This window comes from Carettochelys insculpta, chromosome 15 (assembly GCF_033958435.1).
Source record: "Carettochelys insculpta isolate YL-2023 chromosome 15, ASM3395843v1, whole genome shotgun sequence".
In the NCBI taxonomy this organism is placed as follows: Eukaryota; Metazoa; Chordata; order Testudines; family Carettochelyidae; genus Carettochelys; species Carettochelys insculpta.
The window spans coordinates 25,727,656-25,748,304 of record NC_134151.1 but is presented as its reverse complement, the minus strand read 5'-3'; the positions used below and the strand labels follow the sequence as shown (position 1 = coordinate 25,748,304).

The 20,649-nt window shown below is 41.9% G+C and overlaps 1 protein-coding gene across 1 annotated transcript in view; it reads left to right on the top strand.

Moving 5' to 3' along the window:
* Window positions 1-20,649, top strand: part of LOC142021380 (cyclin-dependent kinase-like 3) — a 75,285-nt gene that overhangs the window by 17,550 nt on the left and 37,086 nt on the right. The window contains exons 8-12 of the mRNA XM_075010098.1: window positions 3,574-3,727; window positions 6,547-6,881; window positions 7,990-8,083; window positions 9,007-9,169; window positions 10,129-10,226. Coding sequence (XP_074866199.1) covers window positions 3,574-3,727; window positions 6,547-6,881; window positions 7,990-8,083; window positions 9,007-9,169; window positions 10,129-10,226 — 844 coding nt within the window. The remainder of the gene's footprint in view (window positions 1-3,573; window positions 3,728-6,546; window positions 6,882-7,989; window positions 8,084-9,006; window positions 9,170-10,128; window positions 10,227-20,649) is intronic.

Genomic DNA, 20,649 nt, shown 5'->3' with positions numbered 1-20,649 from the left:
CTGGCATTTCCTAACCTATTAGAAGTTGACTTTGCAACTTTAAAAATTTTATATTCATGAAGTTTTTGTGCATAACATAATATATGTGTCGCACAGCTGACTTAATATTGCTGTTGAAATCTTAAATTTCACATTTCCTTGTGTTTATTGAATTTAATTAGGCTAAAATTACTTTAAGAGGTGCTGCATTTGATTTTTGATTTTTTTTAATTAAACAGGAATGAAAAACCTGATTGTGCTTCATGCTAGCATTCAAATGGTCACAGTTAGATATCTTGTCATGTGTTAGGGCTAAAACAAAATCATTATACCTTAGGAAGGGGAAATTACCATCTTTCTGATGAGACTTTTATTTGTAACCCTAGCTGATAGCAAGACCTCAAAACATGACACTTTCACATACAGAAAAGTGGTTTTAGGCCACATTTATACTTTTTGGGGTCTCTCTAACTTTTGCATGCTGAACTCATAGTAACTAAGACATCTGGATTTACAGGTGGATGAAGACAAAATATATTCCAGTAGCATTTTAAAAACTTACTGACACATTTTGAAAAATAGATTTCCTCTGACAAGTGCAGAAGATAGGATGGTGTGGGTAAAATAATGGTTTTATCAACAGTCTTTTAATCTAGCTTTATAATTCACTCTTAGTTTCATCACTCATCAGTAATTCAGCCAGAATATCACTCATCAGTAATTCCAGAACATTTATGATGTACCACATTCCACTTTATATTACATCATCCCATCCCATACTTAGAGTGTTAGCTGGCTTTACCTGCAGGACCTCTCCTGATGCCCATTGAAGTTGATTGGATATCTTCCACTGACTTCAATAAGGCTATGACTACACAGTAGATCTGAGCTTCTGGGCACAGACTTGGGTTTCTAAGGTCATGGGTAGAGCCCTATCAAATTTGTGATCCATTTTGGTCAATTTCACAGTCATAGGATTTTAAAAATAATGAATTTCATGATTTCAGCTATTTACATCTGAAATTTCATGGTATTTTAATTATAGCCATCCTGACTCAAAAAAAAGTTGGAGTGGGGGTTGTCACAAGGTTATTGTAGAGGTTTGTAGTAAAGCTATCCTTTTGTGCTGGTCCTGGCAGTGGTGCTATCTTCAGAGCTGGACAGCTGGAGAACAGCAGTTGCTGGCCAGAAGCCTAGTTATAAAGCCAAAACTGCTGCCAACAGCAGCACAGAAGTAAGGATGGTGTGGGATGGTATGGCCAACCTTACTTCTGCGCTGCTGCCCTCAGAGCTTTGCCCTCAGTCAGCAGGGGCCATTCTCCGGCTACTCAGTTCTAAAGGCAGCAGTGCAGAAGTAAAGCTGGCAAGCTATCATATTGTCACGCTTTCTTCTGTACTGCTGCTGGTGGGGTATTGTCTTCAGAGCTAGGCACCCAATCAACAGCCCTCACTTTCTGGCTGCTCAGCTCTTAAGGCAGTGCAGAAGTATGGCTGGCAATACCATGACCCCCCTAAAATAACCTTGTAACACGCCCCTCCCCCCTGCCCACCATAACTCCCCTTTGGGTCAGGGCCAATATGAGAAACATTGGTTTCCCCTGTGAAAACCAAATGGGAAGAAGGGGCTTTTGAAATCAGGGGGTCGTTTCAAAAGGCCTCCGGCTACCTGGGCTGCGTGCATTTAGAAAACAGCACTTTTGAAGCGTGTATGGCCACCATTATGCTAATGAGCTGCTACATATTCAGGGAGTGGCTTGTACTCATCGTGGCTAGCCAGTGCTGCTGCTTGCCACGGCTTGTGCTACTGAAACTACGCTTCTGTTTATCTCAGTGAGACCCAGTGTGAGTATGTGTAATGAGTGAGGGCTTGCATCCCATTTGCATGCAAAAAATATACAGATTTTTCCTGGTGCATACACCCTCAGAGAAACAGGCAGAATGTCTACACGTAAGAAGCTATTGCAACACAACTGTGCCATTGCAGCTATACTGTTGTAGTGCTTTACTGGGTATGTCTGCACTTAAAACACTGCAGCTGTCTACTCCGGTGTTAAAGTCACCTTAATTATGACACCCAGGGCATAATTTTCACACCCTTGAGTGAAATAGTGATGCTGACTTAATTTTTTAGCATAGACTAGGCCAGATTAGAAACTCGCTATGCTGAAGGGAGAGCTTTTCTCATCATTATAGATTAATCATCTTCTGGAAAAATAGCAGCTAGATTGATGGAAGAATTCTTTCATCAATCTAGCACTGCCTACACTACAGGTTAGGCTGGTAAACCTGTGTCTCTCGGTGATGTGTGTTTTTCACATCTTTGAGGCTGTGGCTACACTAGCCCCCCCTTTTGAGAAGGGGATGCTAATGAGCTGCTTTGGCAGATGCTAATGAGGCACTGCCATGCATATGCAGCACCTCGTTAGCATAATGGCAGCGATGCGCATTTAGAAAGTGCCGCTTTTGAAACGCACGCTGCTGGTGTAGACAGGGACCTTTTGAAAGGACCCCCAGACTTCGAAAGCCCCCTCTTCCCATTTGGTTTTAGGAAGAGGGGGCTTTCGAAATCCAGGGAGTCCTTTCGAAAGGCCCCTGTCTACACCAGCAGCGTATGTTTCAAAAGTGGCACTTTCGAAATGCGCACGGCTGCCATTATGCTAACGAGGCTCCGCGTATGCATGGCAGCGCCTCATTAGCATCTGCCGAAGTAGCTCATTAGCATCCCCCTTTCGAAGGAGGGCGGGTTAGTGTAGCCACAGCCTGAGAGATGTATGTATAGTGTAGACCAGCCCTAAATGTTTGGTAGACCAGCTCTCTATTGTACCAATTGTGTAAAATAATTTAAATGTTTTAGTTTCTCTGTTGTAGTTTTGACCAGAACTAGTATTGGCTATATTTCTCTAAAATGATTTCTAGTAGTCAGAAAAAAACAAAACAAAACATTAAATTGAATTAATGATTTTGAATAACACTGTACTTTTTAATATAAAGGTATAATTAATTTGCTAATTACCACAGTGAATTTAAATCAGACCTGATATAAAACAATAGTGTGTGAACTAGATTCATGTTACATTTTCTTTTGTGGGATTAATTATGTTGATGCCAAGTATTTAGCAAAAAAAGTACTAAAGCGTTTATCAAAAAAATTGCAAAACTTTCTAGACATTTGTTGAATCAGTCAGACCTCAAAGGATTTTGTTAATGTGTAAGGCCAAGAAGTTTTCTAAAACATTAGAACAATAAATAGACTGGTACATAATTTGTCAACACTAAAATTGAACTCTCTAAACTTGAATAAATTTTGCCTTTTGGAAAAGACTTTATATGAATCATAACGTATTTATTAGCAAACACTTTTTAAAACCTTTCTCTAAAGAGCCAAAATCAAATTTGTAAAATATATGATGTCCTTTATTTTCCTTTATTTATTATATAGTTTATAGTAAATATAATTGCATCATATATAGATCTGCTCATGAGATACTGAGTAGGGAAATTTGCCAAGTAATGGGTTAAGTAAAGTATTGGCCATAAAACGTTAAGAGAAAAAAATGTATGTATGAAAGTAAAAAGAACATTTCACTTTATCAGATTTTTACCAGAATTGAAGGCTAAATTATTACAGGAAGCAAGGTTAAATTCTCTTTCAAAACTCAGAGAGAATAATAAAGAGATTAAACAAATAAAAGATGAAAAGAGAACTGTTCATGTTAATATCTCTCAGAATGGTCCAGTGGTTGAGAAGGTGAGAAACAATTTTCTTAAAATATTTATTATTTAATTAAATTGTCATCTTTAAACTGTGTCATTACAACACAGAGTTTCAATAGAACCTCAGAGTTACAAAAACTTTGGGAATGGAGGCTGTTCATAACTTTGAAAGGTTTATAACTCTGAACAAAATGCTATGGTTGTTCTATCCGTGCCTGAACATTGACTTAATAAAGTTTTGAAACGTTATGATTCAGAAGCAAAATGCTGTTTTTCCTTTTTTTTATTTAGTAGTTTACATTTAACAGAATACTGTACCATATTTGCTTTTTCCCCATTTTTCTTTTTGTCTTTGCTGCTGCCGGTTTGCCTATTTTTGGTTCCAAATGAGAATGCAATTGATAGGTCAGTTCATAATACTAATGTTCATAATTCTGAGGTTCTACTGTAATAGACTGGATTGTGGCTCTGAAATCAGTGTAGTTACAGTAGGCACAAATTTGGCCTGTTAAAAAACTATTAATCCATTATTTCAGTGTTGCTCAGAAAGACCCATCAGATAAAAGTAGCAATATTGGTTCTGCATAGAGATGCTAGGGTCTGGAACAATTTGAGAACCAAGCAGTGAGGGGCTGAAAGGTGTGGTGATCCATAAGAGGCTATTTTTTGTTATGAAGTGATCTCTAGGATGAAAAGGCACGAGAACCACAATATTCAAGAAACAAATAGACTGTCTTAAAGGGACCCCATCAATCTAAAATCCGGTCAATTTCAAAACACAAAAGTACTTGGCAAATGTTGTGGTTTTATAATCACACTTCTCTATTTGTAATTTTTTTCCTATTCTCTGTTTTTGTGCAAATGACCCACACAAACTAAACAAGGGGTTGGTTGGTTATAAAAAGAGGAATTGACTGTACACCAAGTACTGTCAAATGATAAAAATAAAATAGAGGATTACAGTACAGTTACAGTAGGTAATCCTGGTTGTTACTTGTAACAATACTCTGACAAAAGTGTGATTATTATTTTTGTTGTCGAATGCGTGTCCTACTAAAGTCTTTTCTTCCCCTAGCTACACTTTACAGGAAAGATGGGTCCTTTAAATTCTAGACTTTATTTGAGGCTTGTCTACACTTGCCCCCAACTTCAAAGGGGGCATGTTAATCAGAGTGATGGGAGATTACTAATGAAGTGTTACAGTGAATATGCAGAACTTCATCAGGCTAATTTTCCCCTGTGGCAACTTCAAAGCATCAAACTTGGAAGTGTTGGCATGCATGTAGCCGTGGGCACTTCGAAGTGCCTTTACTCCCCAAAACTTTGCTGGCACTCCAAAGTTTGACACGGCGGAGAAGTAGCCTAATGAAGTGCTGCATATTCACCGCAGTACTTCATTAGTAATCTCCCATCACCCTTTCAAAGTTGAGGGCAAGTGTAGAGAAGCCCTTGGAGTGTTAGAAAAATACATTCAAATCAGCAGTCTAAATTTAGTTCACATTTTGTTTTTCTCAGGCCACATCCAGTTTCCTGGATGAAGGCATGCATTAAGGTTATTTTGCTGATGACATCCTGACCAGAAGCTAGTTGACTACTATGTTAGGTAAGTGATATTTTCCCCTCTCCTTCCCTTCTCTAGGTCTAGCGAGAGTAGACAGGAAGCTCACAGTGCTAGGGATCAGTTTTTGGGTGAGAAGGCAAAAACACAAGTGAGTCCTCAACAAGAAGGAAGCATCTGACAGGGCAGGGAGCTACTTCTGCCTACACATTCACACTCACTGATTCTCTCTTTAATCTTGAGTAGCTCCAGTTCTGCTCTTTCTTCTGTTGGCAGCATGCTTCCCTCACCAGCTGACATGCCACCTGTAAGAGACAGATTTGGGGAACAGGAGATTAGCTGGTGAGTGGAGCAGGCTATTGCTGATCCAGAGAAGGAAGGTGCAAGAAGACTCTGACTTCTGGCAGTAGACCCAGAACATTTCAAGAGATAAAGGCACTTCTCCATCACTATGTATAGGTATGGTTATTTGGCCTGTCATCAGCTACTTTTCCTAAATATGCTTGATTCATTTGTTCTGCTACCCTCCAAATAATCCTAGGACTGTAGTCCTCCTATAGGACACAGAGCAAGAGACAAACCAAGGGAAATATGGGGAAAAACATAGTCTACTAACTTGCTAGACCTTCATTTAAGAGATGGGGGAAATGTCACTTACCTGTTGTTGCAATGTCCCAGTAAAGTTGTAGGTTTTCTAATTGCTCTGGCCAGTCACCATCAACAGACTAACCTCAGCCCCTGAGGAAACAGGGCTGGGAAAATGAAAATAAGATCTCACATTAAACTACTGACTCGAAACTTTGTTGTTTTTGTTATTTATTTTTAGCTACAGCTGGCGTTTTATTCTGACATATAGCTGTCAGGCCAAATAGTCCTTTCATTAACACTTTGTTTTTAGAAGTTTTCAAGTTATTAAATGGAAAAAAGTCTCCTTGAAACGAACTTGTTGATAGAAATAGTTTGTTTTCCTCTACTGGGAGAGCAATATAATTTATTTTTATTTATTTTAAAATGATATTGCCGCCTTGGTACATTTGACATCATATGATGCTTGAATTTGAAAAAAATGAATTAAAAATTGACCTTTACTGGTCTGAAAAAATTATTAGGACTTCCAAAGCATAAACAATAGTAAGGTACAGTCCTATGAGGCAATAGGGACTCTCCATTGTCACTAAACTCAAAGGGAATTGAAAGACACTCAACACCTCATATGACCAGCATTTAGCAGATTAAATTAAGTGACATTTTATGTTTCAAAGTGTATCTATATTTTGATGTAGTGTCTGTTCCAGGATATTGAAAAGGACAAAAAAATAAAGGACTTAAAAGTAAAAGGTACAAAAGTGAAAGGAGGGAAACCAGAGATTCCAGAGATAAAAAAGAGTGAACAAGAAGATGCAATTAGTCAGTGGGCTTCCTTCTCACAGAATCCTGCCAGTTTTCCTCAAGAGAGTAAGCCTGCAGTCACTGATACAACCACTACCATAGCATCAAGCAACGATCCAAACCGCGTGAAGGAAGATGCTTCACTAATAGCAGCTTGTACAACAATGCCACCCATCAATCCAAACTGTGGGAAAATAACTGCTGCAAATTTCAATTCACCTTTCCCACAATCCACTACAAGGTTAGAGCCTATTGCTTACATAGCAAGATAGTGTTTGAATTAACAGACGCTCTTTAATAAAAGTATCTTTTTAAATTAATTCAGTTTTACCACATTTATGTATTGAATGATGGTTCGGTTAGATGAGTGATTCTTTCATTTGGTTAATTTAGGGCTATTTAAAAGCCACCTTCTATGACAACAAGAAGTCCAGTGACACCTTATAGACTAACATATTTTGTCAGATCTGATGAAGCAGGTCTTTGCCCATGAAAGCTTATGCTCCAAAATATCTGTTAGTCTATAAGGTGCCACAGGACCTCTTGTTGTTTTTGAAAATATAGCTACCCCTCTGATACTTCTGTGACACTTCACAGTGCAGTCCACATGGCTGCTTTGTCTTTAGTACAGAGACGGAGCCTGGAGATTACTCGTCATGTCAGGGTTTGAACTAAGCCAGGTCTCTTAGGTCAAAAATGGGACAGACTGAGATCAGTCATTTCTACAAGCCATACCTCTATAAAATGACAGCAGCTGCTCTGTCTGAAGAAGAAGGTCTCTGTAATCTGCTGCTTTTCTTTTTTCCAAATAAGATATAGATTTTCAGCATTCGACAGGTTGGCAAAGTGGTCCTCTGGCAGGAGGGAGAGCACTGTAAACATGGCTGCAGCATGGTGATGGGTATCTGTGAATGTTATAGTTGATGGAGACAGAAGCATGGTCAGAGGAAAGGTTTCAAGGCAGAAACTCCTGCATATCAATCCTTGCCCTGATAGTGAATCTATGATTTTAGATCAGAGACTTTAGCTTTTTTTTTTAATCTCTTTCCCATCCTACAGAGGATAGTATTTCCTATCACTCTTAGAAGAGTGTGGTAAGATAAATTAGTTGATATTGTTAAAATAACTTGAACATGAAATATAATGTTTAATTGCTTAGTATTACTATTAAATAGAAGCTTCCAAAGCTGTGTTGAGATATGTCTCTTCCAAGATGCCAGACACCACCACCACCACCACCATCAAAGCTAATTTAGAATACATTTGTGAATGTGAATGTTTATTTACAGATGAGAGCATATATCACAACTGACAATATGGCATATTATAGTTATATTTATTTGTAATAGGCTACCTGAGAAAGCAAAGAAAAGGAGAAGCCCTTGGCAGTCAGTGGGACAAATAGGTCCAAACAACAGACATGATGATGGGGCCCTGACTCAAGTATGTTTACAAAACTAGTAATTTAAAAATAAATCCTTTTTTCTCTCTTCCATATTCTGTATTTCATCCTATTGTCTCATCTGCTTATACTTTTCTTGTTGACACATAATAAGACTTCCACTTTGTGAAACTCTTAAATAAGGACAGGGCTAGGGTTCTTGGAAACTTCCAGCTGATGAGGGAAAAGTTCCAGAAACTAGAGTAAAAGAAATTCAGACTCTGAATGAAATCATGGATCTGTTAATGGGTGTTTCATCATTGACTTCAGTAGATCCAGGATTTTGCCTCTACAGTATATCCGAGTTACACACTTTCACTTTCATTTTTTTCACTGTTGTTGGGTTTTCTGCAGGATAATTCTTGACCAACTACCATAATCATGTCTTCCTCTTCACAGTCCCACTTTTTGGTATTAACAAATACAATCATATTCCTTCAGAGCTCACTTACTATCTTTCTTTGGTGAAAACTCTGGTGGGGCCAAAGAATAGCATATACATTTTTTTTCTGGTGTGTCTCAGGTTAACTGACCATTGCCGCATGCAAGGCGGCATGGGAAATTAATTGTGTGCTTCTGTTCTTTATTTTTAAATTGGTATTGTGGCTAACTGTACAAGGTGATGGACGTGTCCATGTCCGTGAATACATCACCTGCAGAGGAGCAAGAATTACAGTATGATAGACCTTTTTTGGAAAGATAAAAATTCTAAATGTTCTCCTATCCCATAATGGTGATTCAAAACTGGAGATACACAGTTAGTTCCTCTATCATTTGAAGACCTTGGCTTTTGAAATGCTGTAATGTTTGAACTTACATATACTAATATATTTTACTCTGTTTAGTTGGTGGCAATCTCTTGAAATGTGCCACAGCCGTACCCATATAAGATACAATTTTAAATATATTGGGATTTTCCATTTAGACTCAAACAGAAAAAGTCACACTGTATGAACAAGCTGGTCAGATTGATCAAATGACTAACATGAACCGAAAGAAACGCAGTATTTCAAAATCCGAGAAGAAAGACATCCACTTCCCAGAACTGTCAGTAACAGCACAACAAAAGGAGCTGAAGGGAATGGAAGGTATGAAATTATAATTAACTTTTGCTGTTTGCAAATCTGCATCATGTGCCAGTTGAAGAGAAGGGTTAATCTAACCAAGACGTACATACCAGTATGTGTTTTGATGGAAGATGTTAAAAAAAGGTGTCAAATCAGACAAAATCTTTGCCATGCATTCGTCTGAGTCTTTGAACTGGGCAAGCGTCCTGATTTGCAAATCAAGGTTAGTACCATCTTTTAAAGAGGGCATTTGTTTTTAACATATTAAACAATCTTTAAATATAGTTTGGATTTCTTTGTCAGCTTATTTTATTTGTATTTCCATGTATGTGAAATGCCAGACAAATGAGCTTCAATGTGGATTTCTAGGGAAACAGCAATATCTTCCATTATTGTATTTGGTTGGGTTGTATTAACACTTATCAATATGTCCAGTTATAGTGTAGCTGTGCTTGTCCCAGGTTATTTGAGAAACAAGCCTGGTGAGTAATATCTTTTATTAGACCAGCTTCTGTTGGTGAGACAGACAAGCTTTCAAGCTTACACAGAGTTCTACTTTAGGACAACAGCTCTGTGTAAGCTACAAAACTTGTCTTTCTCACCAACAGAAGCTGGTTCAAGAAAAGATATTACCTCACCTATGTTGTCTGTTTATGGAAAACAATGACATCTAGAGCACAGTTCACGTAACAGCAAATATGTAGCCAAATGGACACACTTAGCAGTCTGTCTTGTAATTGGCATTTGTAAATAAAATTATCAGAATCTGAATTTAAAATTGACCTATATCTCATATTCAGTTTTTCAGCATACAATAACTGGATGTCTTCTGTGATCTCCATAGCCAAATTTCATTATGACCCTGGCTTTCTTGTTCTACACTTCCAAAATCATTTAAACATAGACAATGAAACTGAAAGAGCATGTAGAAAGAAAAAAAATTTAATATGTGGAAATAATGAAGTCTCTATTTGTAAAAGTTAAACAGGTAAAAGTACTGAAAAGGGAGTTGAAGAAATCAGAAGTATCTAAAATACCATCTTTACTAAATGTGAATCAGAATCAAGAAAAACAAGAGGTAAATTAATAGTGTATTGTATATTTGTTTATTAGGGAACTTGCAAGTTGGCCTGTTGACTGACTATATGAACATGAGAGAAAATCATTGAGGCTTGTGTCCTAGTCAGCTTTGTTCAAAATTGGATAAAAACTTAAAATAAAGATTTAATTAAAAACTAGATACAGTATCTAATTAAGTTTTCCTTGTTCAGTATTTTACAAGGAGTAAATTGCATAATTAGATTTTTAAATAATAGCAGTTATTAGCCACATTTATAACAAAGTATCTGAAAACATAACTCTGCTGCTTCAGAGTGTAATATCTGATTAAGAATAGAAACTGTACTTAAGATGAAAATAAATTACTACAACTGGCAAATAATTGATATATTGTCAGAATTCCCAAATGTAGGGAATATGTTGCATTTAATACACAATAAACCAGGTCAGACTCAGTGTAACTAGATGCCACTTTATAGACTTTGATACTTATTGACTTTACTGAGCTGGGCATGATTTTGCTCACTATATCCCCTTGAAACTTCTTGCTTTCCTTTTTCTGACAATGCAATCAAAAACTGTAAGAGTTAAATGCTATTTGAAAGGCCTAGAAGCAGATCTGCCAATTGTCTGAGGATTTTTCTGCACTCAAGTAGGGCACAAAAAAATCAGTCCAGATCTTTTCTGCCTGCAAAGGGAAGGGATTTCCCCAAATTTGCATTGCACCCAAATACATAGTAATTATTCACTCCAAAGTTATACAAATGGGTGGATGTAGACATGCATCATAATATGGCATTCTAGTTACCAAAAAGAGAATAAGTCCCTTAGTTATTTCCCAGCCTGAATTTACACACAATTGTAATATTTAACATATCTGTAGCAGTTTATAGTTTTGAAACACTGGAGAAATTGTGATCTCTGGAAACTCCACTACATTGCATCACATGAAGTGGGTCTTTGCCCACGAAAGGTTATGCTCCAAAATATCTGTTAGTTTATAAGGTGCTACAGGACTTCTCATTTTTGTACAAATATTAACTAATTAAACTTCAGAGTACCTCTGTGATACAGCAAAGTACAGTAAAAGCTGGGTTGTCTGAAATTCAGATAACCAGTGCATTCAGTTAACTGGCATCTGCTCCTTCACAGCTGAGACTGGTAGAGTGGGGCCAGCTGCTGTGGGGGCCAGGGCAGCTGGCTGTCCTGGTTAGGGCCATAGAAGCCAGGCCACCAGCTTCATGGCTGTGGGAGCCAGTGTCTGCTGCAGGACCAGTGCGGTCTGGGGCCAGCTTCCCAGCTACAGACGGCTTCCCAGCTAGCACCAGCTGCAGCTTGGCCAGGGACCGGCTTTCTGGCTGGGGCCAGCATCCATGGGCCCAGCTTCCCAGACAGCACTGGCTGCAGCATGGCTGGGGGTCGGGGAGGGCAGTTTCCCTGCCTGTGCCAGTGGCAACGGGGTCAGGAGCTGGCTGCCTGGCCGGGGCCGACAACAGCAGGACCAGTAGCCCCACTCCAATATCTGACATGTTTCATTATCCAGAACCCTCAATTCCCTACTGATGCCCGATAATAAAGCTTCTAGTATATAATTTTCTCTGTTTTCCAAAGGGGAAACTGAGATCAAGAGAAGATAAAAACAGGTAGCTTGCCCAAAGAATCACTTTGAATCCGTGTTAGAGCCTGGGGTTACAGTTCAGAAGTTCCTAGCTCACAGAATCACAGAATAACAGGGCTGGAAGGGACCTCAGGAGGTCATCTAGTCCAGCCCCTGCTTCAAGCAGGATCAATCCCCAATAAGTCATCCCAGCCAGGACCTTGTCCAGCCATGACTTAAAAACCTCGATGGATGGAGAATCCACCACCTCTCTAGGCAACGCATTCCAATGCTTCACCACCCGCCTGGTGAAGTAGTTTTTCCTAATATCTGACCTACACCTTTGCCTCTTCAACTTCATACCACTACTCCTTGTTCTGCCATCTGACATCACTGAGAACAGTTTTTCACCCTCCTTTTTAGAGCTCCCCTTCAGGAAGTTGAAGGCTGCTATTAAATTACCTCTAAGTCTTCTCTTCTGTAAACTAAACAAGCCCAAATCCCTCAGCCTATCCTTATAGGTCTTGTGCTCCAGACCCTTAATCATTTTTGTTGCCCTTCACTGAACCTGCTCCAGTAAATCCACATCCTTTTTATACTGGGGGGCCCAAAACTGGACACAATATTCTAGATGTGGCCTCACCAGTGCCGAATAAAGAGGAATAACTACTTCTCTAGATCTGCTTGAAATGCTCCTCCTAATGCACCCCAGTATGCCATTAGCCTTCTTGGCTACAAGGGCACACTGTTTACTCATATCCAGCCTTTCATCCACCATAACCCCTAGGTCCCTTTCCATCATACTGCTGCTGAGCCAGTTGGTCCCCAGCCTGTAACAATGCTTGGGATGAATAATGCCTTGTTCCATGATGAATAATCTATAGCATAACAATATTGAATAGAAGAGCAAGATCATGCAAACTTACACCTGTAAAAAGAACAGCTGTTATGCATCTCCAAGCATGCTGGAACAGTTTTTTATAGTAGAGGTGTTGAGAGACATTGAACCAAATTGGAAGTCCAGTATATGCTAGAGATCACTTCAAGCCTGGGGTTGCTCCTGCACCCCCAGCACCCTTAGCTCCAGGAACTATGTTCATCCCTTGTGCTAGACAATTAATTCCTGTGTACTCTCACCAACAGCCTGGGCTTTAAAGTAATAGGGGAAAGCACAAGGGTTTCAACACTGGGCATGTCAGTGAATATAATAGCATCCCAAACTCCTCCTATCCAGCTTTACCATGCTAGATTACATCTCTATGAAATTATATGAAATATTTTTACTATAAGAAAGACTGAAAAAATAGACTTGTAGTCCATTGTAAAGTGCATATGTTTATGCAGAAATGATACTTAAATGTACTGCATATTTTGTGGTACAACTAAAAATGCTCTGTACTACAGTTCCTTCATATTTAAAATGAGGTGGTCATCCCTGGATAAACTTTATAAAACGTTTTGAACTCTATTGAGGAAAAGTGCTGTACAGATATTACATATTAAGGAAAAACTGTCTACCTATCATGGTGGTGGAAAAACTGGAATAAATTGCCAAGGGAGGTTGTGGAATCTACCTCAATGGCAATTTTTAGGAGCAGGTTAGGCAAACACCTGTCAGGGATGGTCTAGACGGTGCATAGTCCTGCCAGGAATGAAGGGGGCTGGACTTGAGGAACTCTCGAGGTTTCTTCCAGTTCTACTGTTCTGAGAGTCTATAAGTAAGTCATATCCTGAGATTCTTACTCCATTATTTAGTTCAGCTCCCACTGAAGCCAGTGACTATTCACCTGCATAAGGGCTCACAGAAGAATTGAGTAAGGATTTCTCTCATTGTTATTTTGATTGTATTTTCTGTAATTTTCAGATTATATTTACATGGTGAGAGCTGACCTGTGCTAGAAAGGAAAATCCATCCAACTTCTATGATATAAAAAGCTTCAGTATTATCTAGGTTTCTGTGGATGTACACTGTGAAGAAACTATTGCACAACTGAGTGCTAACAGCTTTGTGCACCATTATTACAAACAGTGCTTTTTTTGTGCTGGTATGGCATACTGGCACCTTGGCAGCTCCAGCTGTGGGATCCCCATCTGAGGGCCGGGGGGACCATGGCAGCCCCATGGCCAGGAGCCAGCTAAGTACCGTCTCCACTTTCTTTTACAAAAAAAGCACTGGTTTCAAGAATCAAGAATAGCAGGCAGCTGAACATAACAATATGCTTTTACATTATAGTGTGTCATGGGATAATGTCATATGCAGTACAAGCCTTGTTATTCAGCATTTTAATATCTGGAAAACTTGGTTAAGCAGCATCTGCCACAGACAGCCATACAGTTCCTCCATCAGTTAACTGGAAATATTCGCATAGCTATCTAGCATCATTTTCTGTCCCTTGGGGAAGTCGTGTTTTATGCCCCTGAGGCAGTAGAGGAGCAGTCAATTAAAGTATTGAATACGGTCATAGTGTTCAAAGTTGTAGTGTTAAATAAGGTCATTTCATTTCTAAACATTTTTGTGTTTGATGAAAAAGTTCAAGTAACCAGTACATTTGATTAACCAGCAACCCCCATTCCTCCTGTATGCCAGAAAACAAAGCTCATACTGTATTTGAAAAAAAAAAAGTGAAACTGAGTGAAATGTATGAGGATGACAGCTGAATACTTCAGAGGCAGTAACTACCCATGACACCAGTATTTGTCAAGTAACTAATCTGATTGGATGGGTGGAAAACAAAAGGCACCATTATCTTGTCAAAGGGTGTAATCTTCATCATCAGATGAGATCTGATGGAAGAAATGAGAAATTAAGAAAGTATACTGCTTTATTTCATCAGTCTTAGGTCTCTATTAGCTATTCACTAGTGAAGAGGAGTCTGGGGAATGGCTGGATCATTTTCCACCAATTCACAAATCTGAAGAGTTTTAGCCATTGGAGCTGTGATACAAAAATGTTAAAGCATTACATGGAGAAATAATGTTTATTTAAAAGTAAATATGTGTAAGAATAAATAGTCAATGAACTAGCCTTCCTGATCAATTTATTTTTTAGAATTCTGGAATACACAAAGTGAAAATACAACTAATCTGCCCGAGGTAGAATAAGAAGTGTAGCAGCATGAAAGTTGTGGGACTACATAATCCCAATACAGTAAAATCTGTGCTTTTCTATTAGCTTTCATAAATGAAGATATTTGGATAATTCTTCGGAAAATGTTATAGACAATGTAATATGTGATTTTTCTTAGAGGCATTACTTTAGAATGCATTAGTCCTAAAATTGCTTATATATATATATGAAGCTTACATTACATTTTTATGAAACCTGAAACACATAAAACTTATTTTTGACAGCTAAGTACCAACAGTAGGTTTCTTCCAGTACTTATGTATAAAATCTGTATACCTATCACTACAGGATGTTTGGCTGATCTAAAATTAGCTGAAGGTCATTGATTAGCTTGGCATTTCTGGAAGAGCCTGTTACTCTTTTCTCTGATAGATGATGACCTAAGACTTCTCTAATAGCGTACCAGATAGCAATGGCTCATTCAATGGGTTCTGATGTTTTAGAATAACGTGGGCAAAATTTTCTGGTGTTAATTTTAGCACTTTTTTTTCATAAACAAATATATGGTGACTACATATGTAATTGTGTACACATTTTGCACATGTAAATTGGGCATGTTAATGGCAAGCTACCCAGTTTGTAGCCTGTTTGTGTATGCAAGGCTGAGATATGTGCATTTCAGTATGTACAAAACTAGGTACACAAAATCAGTGGTCAGGGTTAGAAACCTGGTCCCTTGTGTTTTCTGGTTTATTATTTTATTTTATTGTATTTTATTATTCATGCTCTTGGAGTATGCAGTGGTTAGGATAGCTTACTCTTCATGTAACACTTAATCAAAATTATTTGGCTCATGGAAAATTCCTGAAATGGAACAGTGAAGATGGTCCTTTTAGTTCAGTTTTTAATATTTTATCATTTTAAACTAAACCAATTCCTGTATGGAAAACATTTTCCTTATATACACTCAAAATAAAAACATTGGAATAGGTAAGAAAACTTTAAACAATAGGTTTCTACAGCACACTGTTTCATATCACCCTCAGTTGTTTGTTTATAAAAAGGTCTGGGAAACATATAACAACAGTAAAGTTAATGTTAAAAGTGAGACGGAATATATTTCCGGTATGTATGCAGACTGAAACAAATTTTTGTTTCAGCTGTGGTATTACAGCATCTGCAGGGAAAGTTAATTGTCTGTTATCTGTTGTTAATTTTTTTATTCAAGTGAACCATAAGAATTCACTCTGCTGAAACTTGGCTCAGGCAAGGAATATTTTAAAATAAATAGTTTAAGCGTGTATGTTATTCCTAGAAATAAAAAGGCTTGCTCAGTTTATAAACTTCTTGTGTTTTGAAATACATTTCAGAATCTTTAATTGAGCTAAATATGTTTTGCAAGCTGACCATCCATAATATGAATTGGCCTTTTTGGGGTATTAAGATAACAAACATATATCAGGCTTTGCCTGTTGAATATTTGGTAAAGATTTTGTAGTTTGTGGTCTTTGTCAATTGGATCAGAGCAAATGCGATTGTACCTAAGGGCTTGACTGGAAACAATGGATCTAGTTATGTGTGCAGGATGTGTGCATATATCAGGCTTCTGATACTAAAGTAATATTTCCACCATGTTTTTCTAGTCTGCATGTCTGAATTAATTAACACATTTATGAATTAATGACACATTACAGGGATCAGTATGCATAAGAGGAACCTACATGTCAATATACATTTAATAAACAATAGCATGCATACGTGGAAAGGAAAATATACTTCAGGAAAAAAGATGCATATTGAAAGAACAGAGAAAGATGATAATTCATTAACAGAGATTTTGTATTTCTTATTGCTATTTTGTATGATGTTACTCCTGTTATTATTGACCATAGGCCATAGTCAACAACAGTGTAAACAGTTACATGTCATGTGTGAATGTGAGATTTAAGTGATTTGCTATTCACTAGAGCTGCGTCTACACTTTAGAGTTTTGTTGAAAGAACTGGGTTTTGTTGACAAAAGTCATAGAGCGTCCACACCTAAAATGGGTTCTGTCAAGATTAGTTGACAGAATGCAGCAGTTTTCTCAGCACAGTTCCTCTGACGACAGATTCTGTCAACAAAAAATAGTGTAGATGCTCGGGGTGGGGAGGGCTTCTGTCAACGGAGGAGTCCTCTGTGGTGCCAGCCAGCTGGAGCCAGGAAACACCCTGTCCACCACAATGAGACCTCTATGCTCTGCTCCTCCAGCCAGCCTTAAAGGTACAGGAGCCCTGGAAACCCTGTACCAGGAAGTAGGCAGCGTTTGAGCAGCCCAGCCACCCCTTGCAGACACTCCAGGCAAATGGCGGCTTCCCAGCCACCCAGCAACATCCCCACCTCCTCCAGGGAGCAGAGAGAGGAGCCCCAGGATTGATCCCTAGCCAAGAGGAGACAGACCCCATTCTGAAATCTGGGACCTGCTTGGCTTCTGGACAGAGGAGATGGTGCTCCTGAACCTGGCTGCCAACTGTTGGAACACCCTGGGCTACAGCTGGGTCAACACTGCTCTGGAGGCCCTGAGGACACTCTGCCAGGATAATGGAACAGGTCTAGGAGAAGATAAAAGAGCTGCAGGAGGGGTATACCTGGGTTTGAGATGCTGCCTGCCAGTCAGGGGCACAACAGCCAAGCTACTTGTATTACCGAGAGCTCTGTGAGCTCCTCTGGGCAGAGGACACCTCCCCGCACCATGAGCACCCTGGACACATCTGAGGAGGTCTCCCGCCCCCCAAGGAGCCAGAGTCACACCCAGAGCAGCAGCAGCCCAGGACCCAGGGTGAGGAGGAAGATGAAAGCAACACCGCATCCCAGACCAATGAGGGGACCCTGGTGATCAGCCTGGAGTGAGGCCCCTCCTCCAGCCATGGCACCTTAAGGGCCTTGCTGGACTTGTTCGAGATACCTGCTGGTGAGTAGCCTACAGGGCACACACCCCGGCGCGCAGGGGGCGGGTGAAAGTGGGGCATGCCATGATCCCCACTGGGCAATCTTGGGCAGGATCCCACCTTGCGAGCCCAGCACTTGCACTTGTGTGCAAGACGCCATGTTCCACCCAGTCTGACCACACAGCCCCAGGGCATGGGCACTGGCCCACTGCCAGCCCCATGGGAGGCTGCAAGAGCTCCAAGGCCTGAAGGGAGGGGGTCCTGCCTGTCCTGACACAGCTGGGAGCAGGACAGCTGCACAGGCAAGGGCCCAATGTCAGACACACCAGTGGGGACTGCAGCCCTCTGCTTGCAGGCATGCCTGCAGGACACAAACAGCACCCAGACCTGTGGATAGCACCTCAAGCTGCATGCATATGGAGGTGGGGAGTGGGAGGGCCCTGGAGGCTGTGTGGCAGGAAGGACTCACCATCTCTCCTCCTCGCCTCGCTTTCTTCTGGACCATCAGAGGGCCAGGCCAGCCCCACCTCTTCACCAGGGCCAGCCCACCCCAGGAGGAACCAGACACACAGCTGGAGTTGGAGCCGGAGTCAGGTGTGCCAGCAGGACCACTGGTGACAGGATGCAGCAGAGCCCCATTGTGGCATGGGCAGGCCTGTGGACTGAGGGCCTGTTGCCGGGGTGAGGAGGACCAGGACAGCTGCAGGCTGATGAGGCGCAGTTGCCAAGGAACTGGGAGTGGCAGAGATGGGCACAGGACCAGCTGATGTCCTGCTTAGACACTGGTGTCTGGCGGGACCAGCTGGCCCAGCCACCCAGGCCCCCCACTGCCCCTTCCCCTGCTGCCCCTGCTTCCCCCTGCCCCCCGCTGCCTTTCCCCCACCAGACGTCTCACTGGCTGTCCTGGACCTTGCCTGATGGGGGACAGAGCAGGTGGCCAAGGACAGGATCCATGTTCCCCGCTCCCTCCACAGAGCCCAACCCTCCTACCCCAGGACCCACTGCAGAGCCTGACTCCACTGTGGTTCCTCCCTGTCCATACCTCCCCATGCCACCAAGCCCAACCCAGCCCCGTTGGGGACCCCCAAACCTGCACCACGCCCTCCCTGGACTGAAGCATGCCACCCCCTGTCCCATGCCCCCTCAGCCAACTATGGATGCCCCCCACCCTCTGTTCCAAGCCCCAACCGTAATGTAAAAAGTTCAGCACCACTGCACTTTGAAAATAGTTTTTGTTCACACATTTTTTTTCCCTCACACATGTTCACCTGTTAAAAAGTAAAAGTTTATTTGTCCCCGTGTCCCTTCTTATTGGGGAGGGTCCGTGGAGGGGTGAGTGGGCAAAGGTAGGGGCCCTGGGGGGGATGGGGTGGGGCAGCGGGCCTGAGACCCCTCTAGTGGTGCCCTGAGGGGGTCGATGGGAGAATCTCTCCCTCAGGGCTTCCTGGATCCACAGCCTGTCTTGATGGGCCTTCATTTGTGTCACTGGCAGGTGGCCTCCCTGGCCGGAGCAAGACCTCCCATTGTGAAGGGAGCAGCATGCCCTCATAACTTGGGTACATTGTCCTCCCCAACATGCAGGCACATCAGTTGACAGTGAAACCAAGCCTTAGGATGTCCAAAGGCATACTCCACTTGCATGCGAGCCTGGTTGAGGTGGGCATTAAAGAGTTCCTGGGTAAGGTCCAGGTGTCCAGTATCGGGTCTCATGGGCCAATTCATGAGGGGGTAGACGGCGTCTCCCACCATGCACAAAGGCATGTGTGTGTTCCTGATGGCCAGCTCCCAGCAGAGGATGAAGATGCCTACCTCCATCCTCTGGAACAGGGCAGAGTTGCACAACACCTTTGCATCTTGTGCTCGGCCTGCCCACACGACATACACATCTACAAAGTGTCCACAGTGGTTGACCAGGGCCTGCATCACGATGGAGTGGTACCCCTTGCTGTTGATGAACTGTGCTGAACTGTGGTCCAGGACCTGGAGGGGGATATGGGTCCTGTTGATGGCACCAAAGAAATTGGGGAACCCCCAGGGTGTTGAATCTGACCACAACCACATCAGCACTGGCCAGGCGGGCAAGCCTCTGGAGCAGGAGGGAGCTGATGGCCCTCATGACCTATGGGGGGAAGGAGGCGGGACAAAAGTGAGGGACTGGGGGTTTTGAGCCGTTGACCCTGGAGTGTTCCCTGTCCCCTGCCATCCCCTTCCTGAGCTCTTCAGGACCCCCCCCTGGGAGGCCATCCCCCCTGCAGCAGGACTGTGTGTGGATGGGGTGGCATAATCCCCTGTGGATGGGGCTTCCCTTCCTCCCTATCCCCACTACTCACAACCCCACCACTGCTCCCCAAGGATCCCTCTTGGACAGGACCCTACTGCCCCACATGTTCAGGGCCTGAGATCTGGGAGTGCCTTACCTGCATGAAGACAGCGCTGGCAGCGGACTTTCCCATGCTGAACAGGTTACCCATGAAGTGGTAGCTGTCAGGGGTGGCCAGCTTCCAGAGGGTGATGGTGACCCTCTTCTCCAGGGGGATGGCAGGCCGCAGGGAGGTGTCCCATCATTGGAGGGCAGGGGCAAGCCAGGCAGAGCGCTCCAGAAATGGGTCCTTCTGCATGTGAAAATTCTGGAGCTACTTCTAGTCACCCCACTTGCCCATCACCATCCCACAGGTCCCACCAGTCTGAGCTGGTGGTGTATCGCCAGACATGCCCGGTGACCCGAAGGTGTGGGTGCCGGTGAAGCAGTGTGGTAGCAAGGAAGGCATCCTCCTAATGGGAGGTATATGGCTTGCCCCTCTGGAGGAGGAGGACAGCCAGGATGAGATGCAGCAGAAGCTGCAGCAGCTAT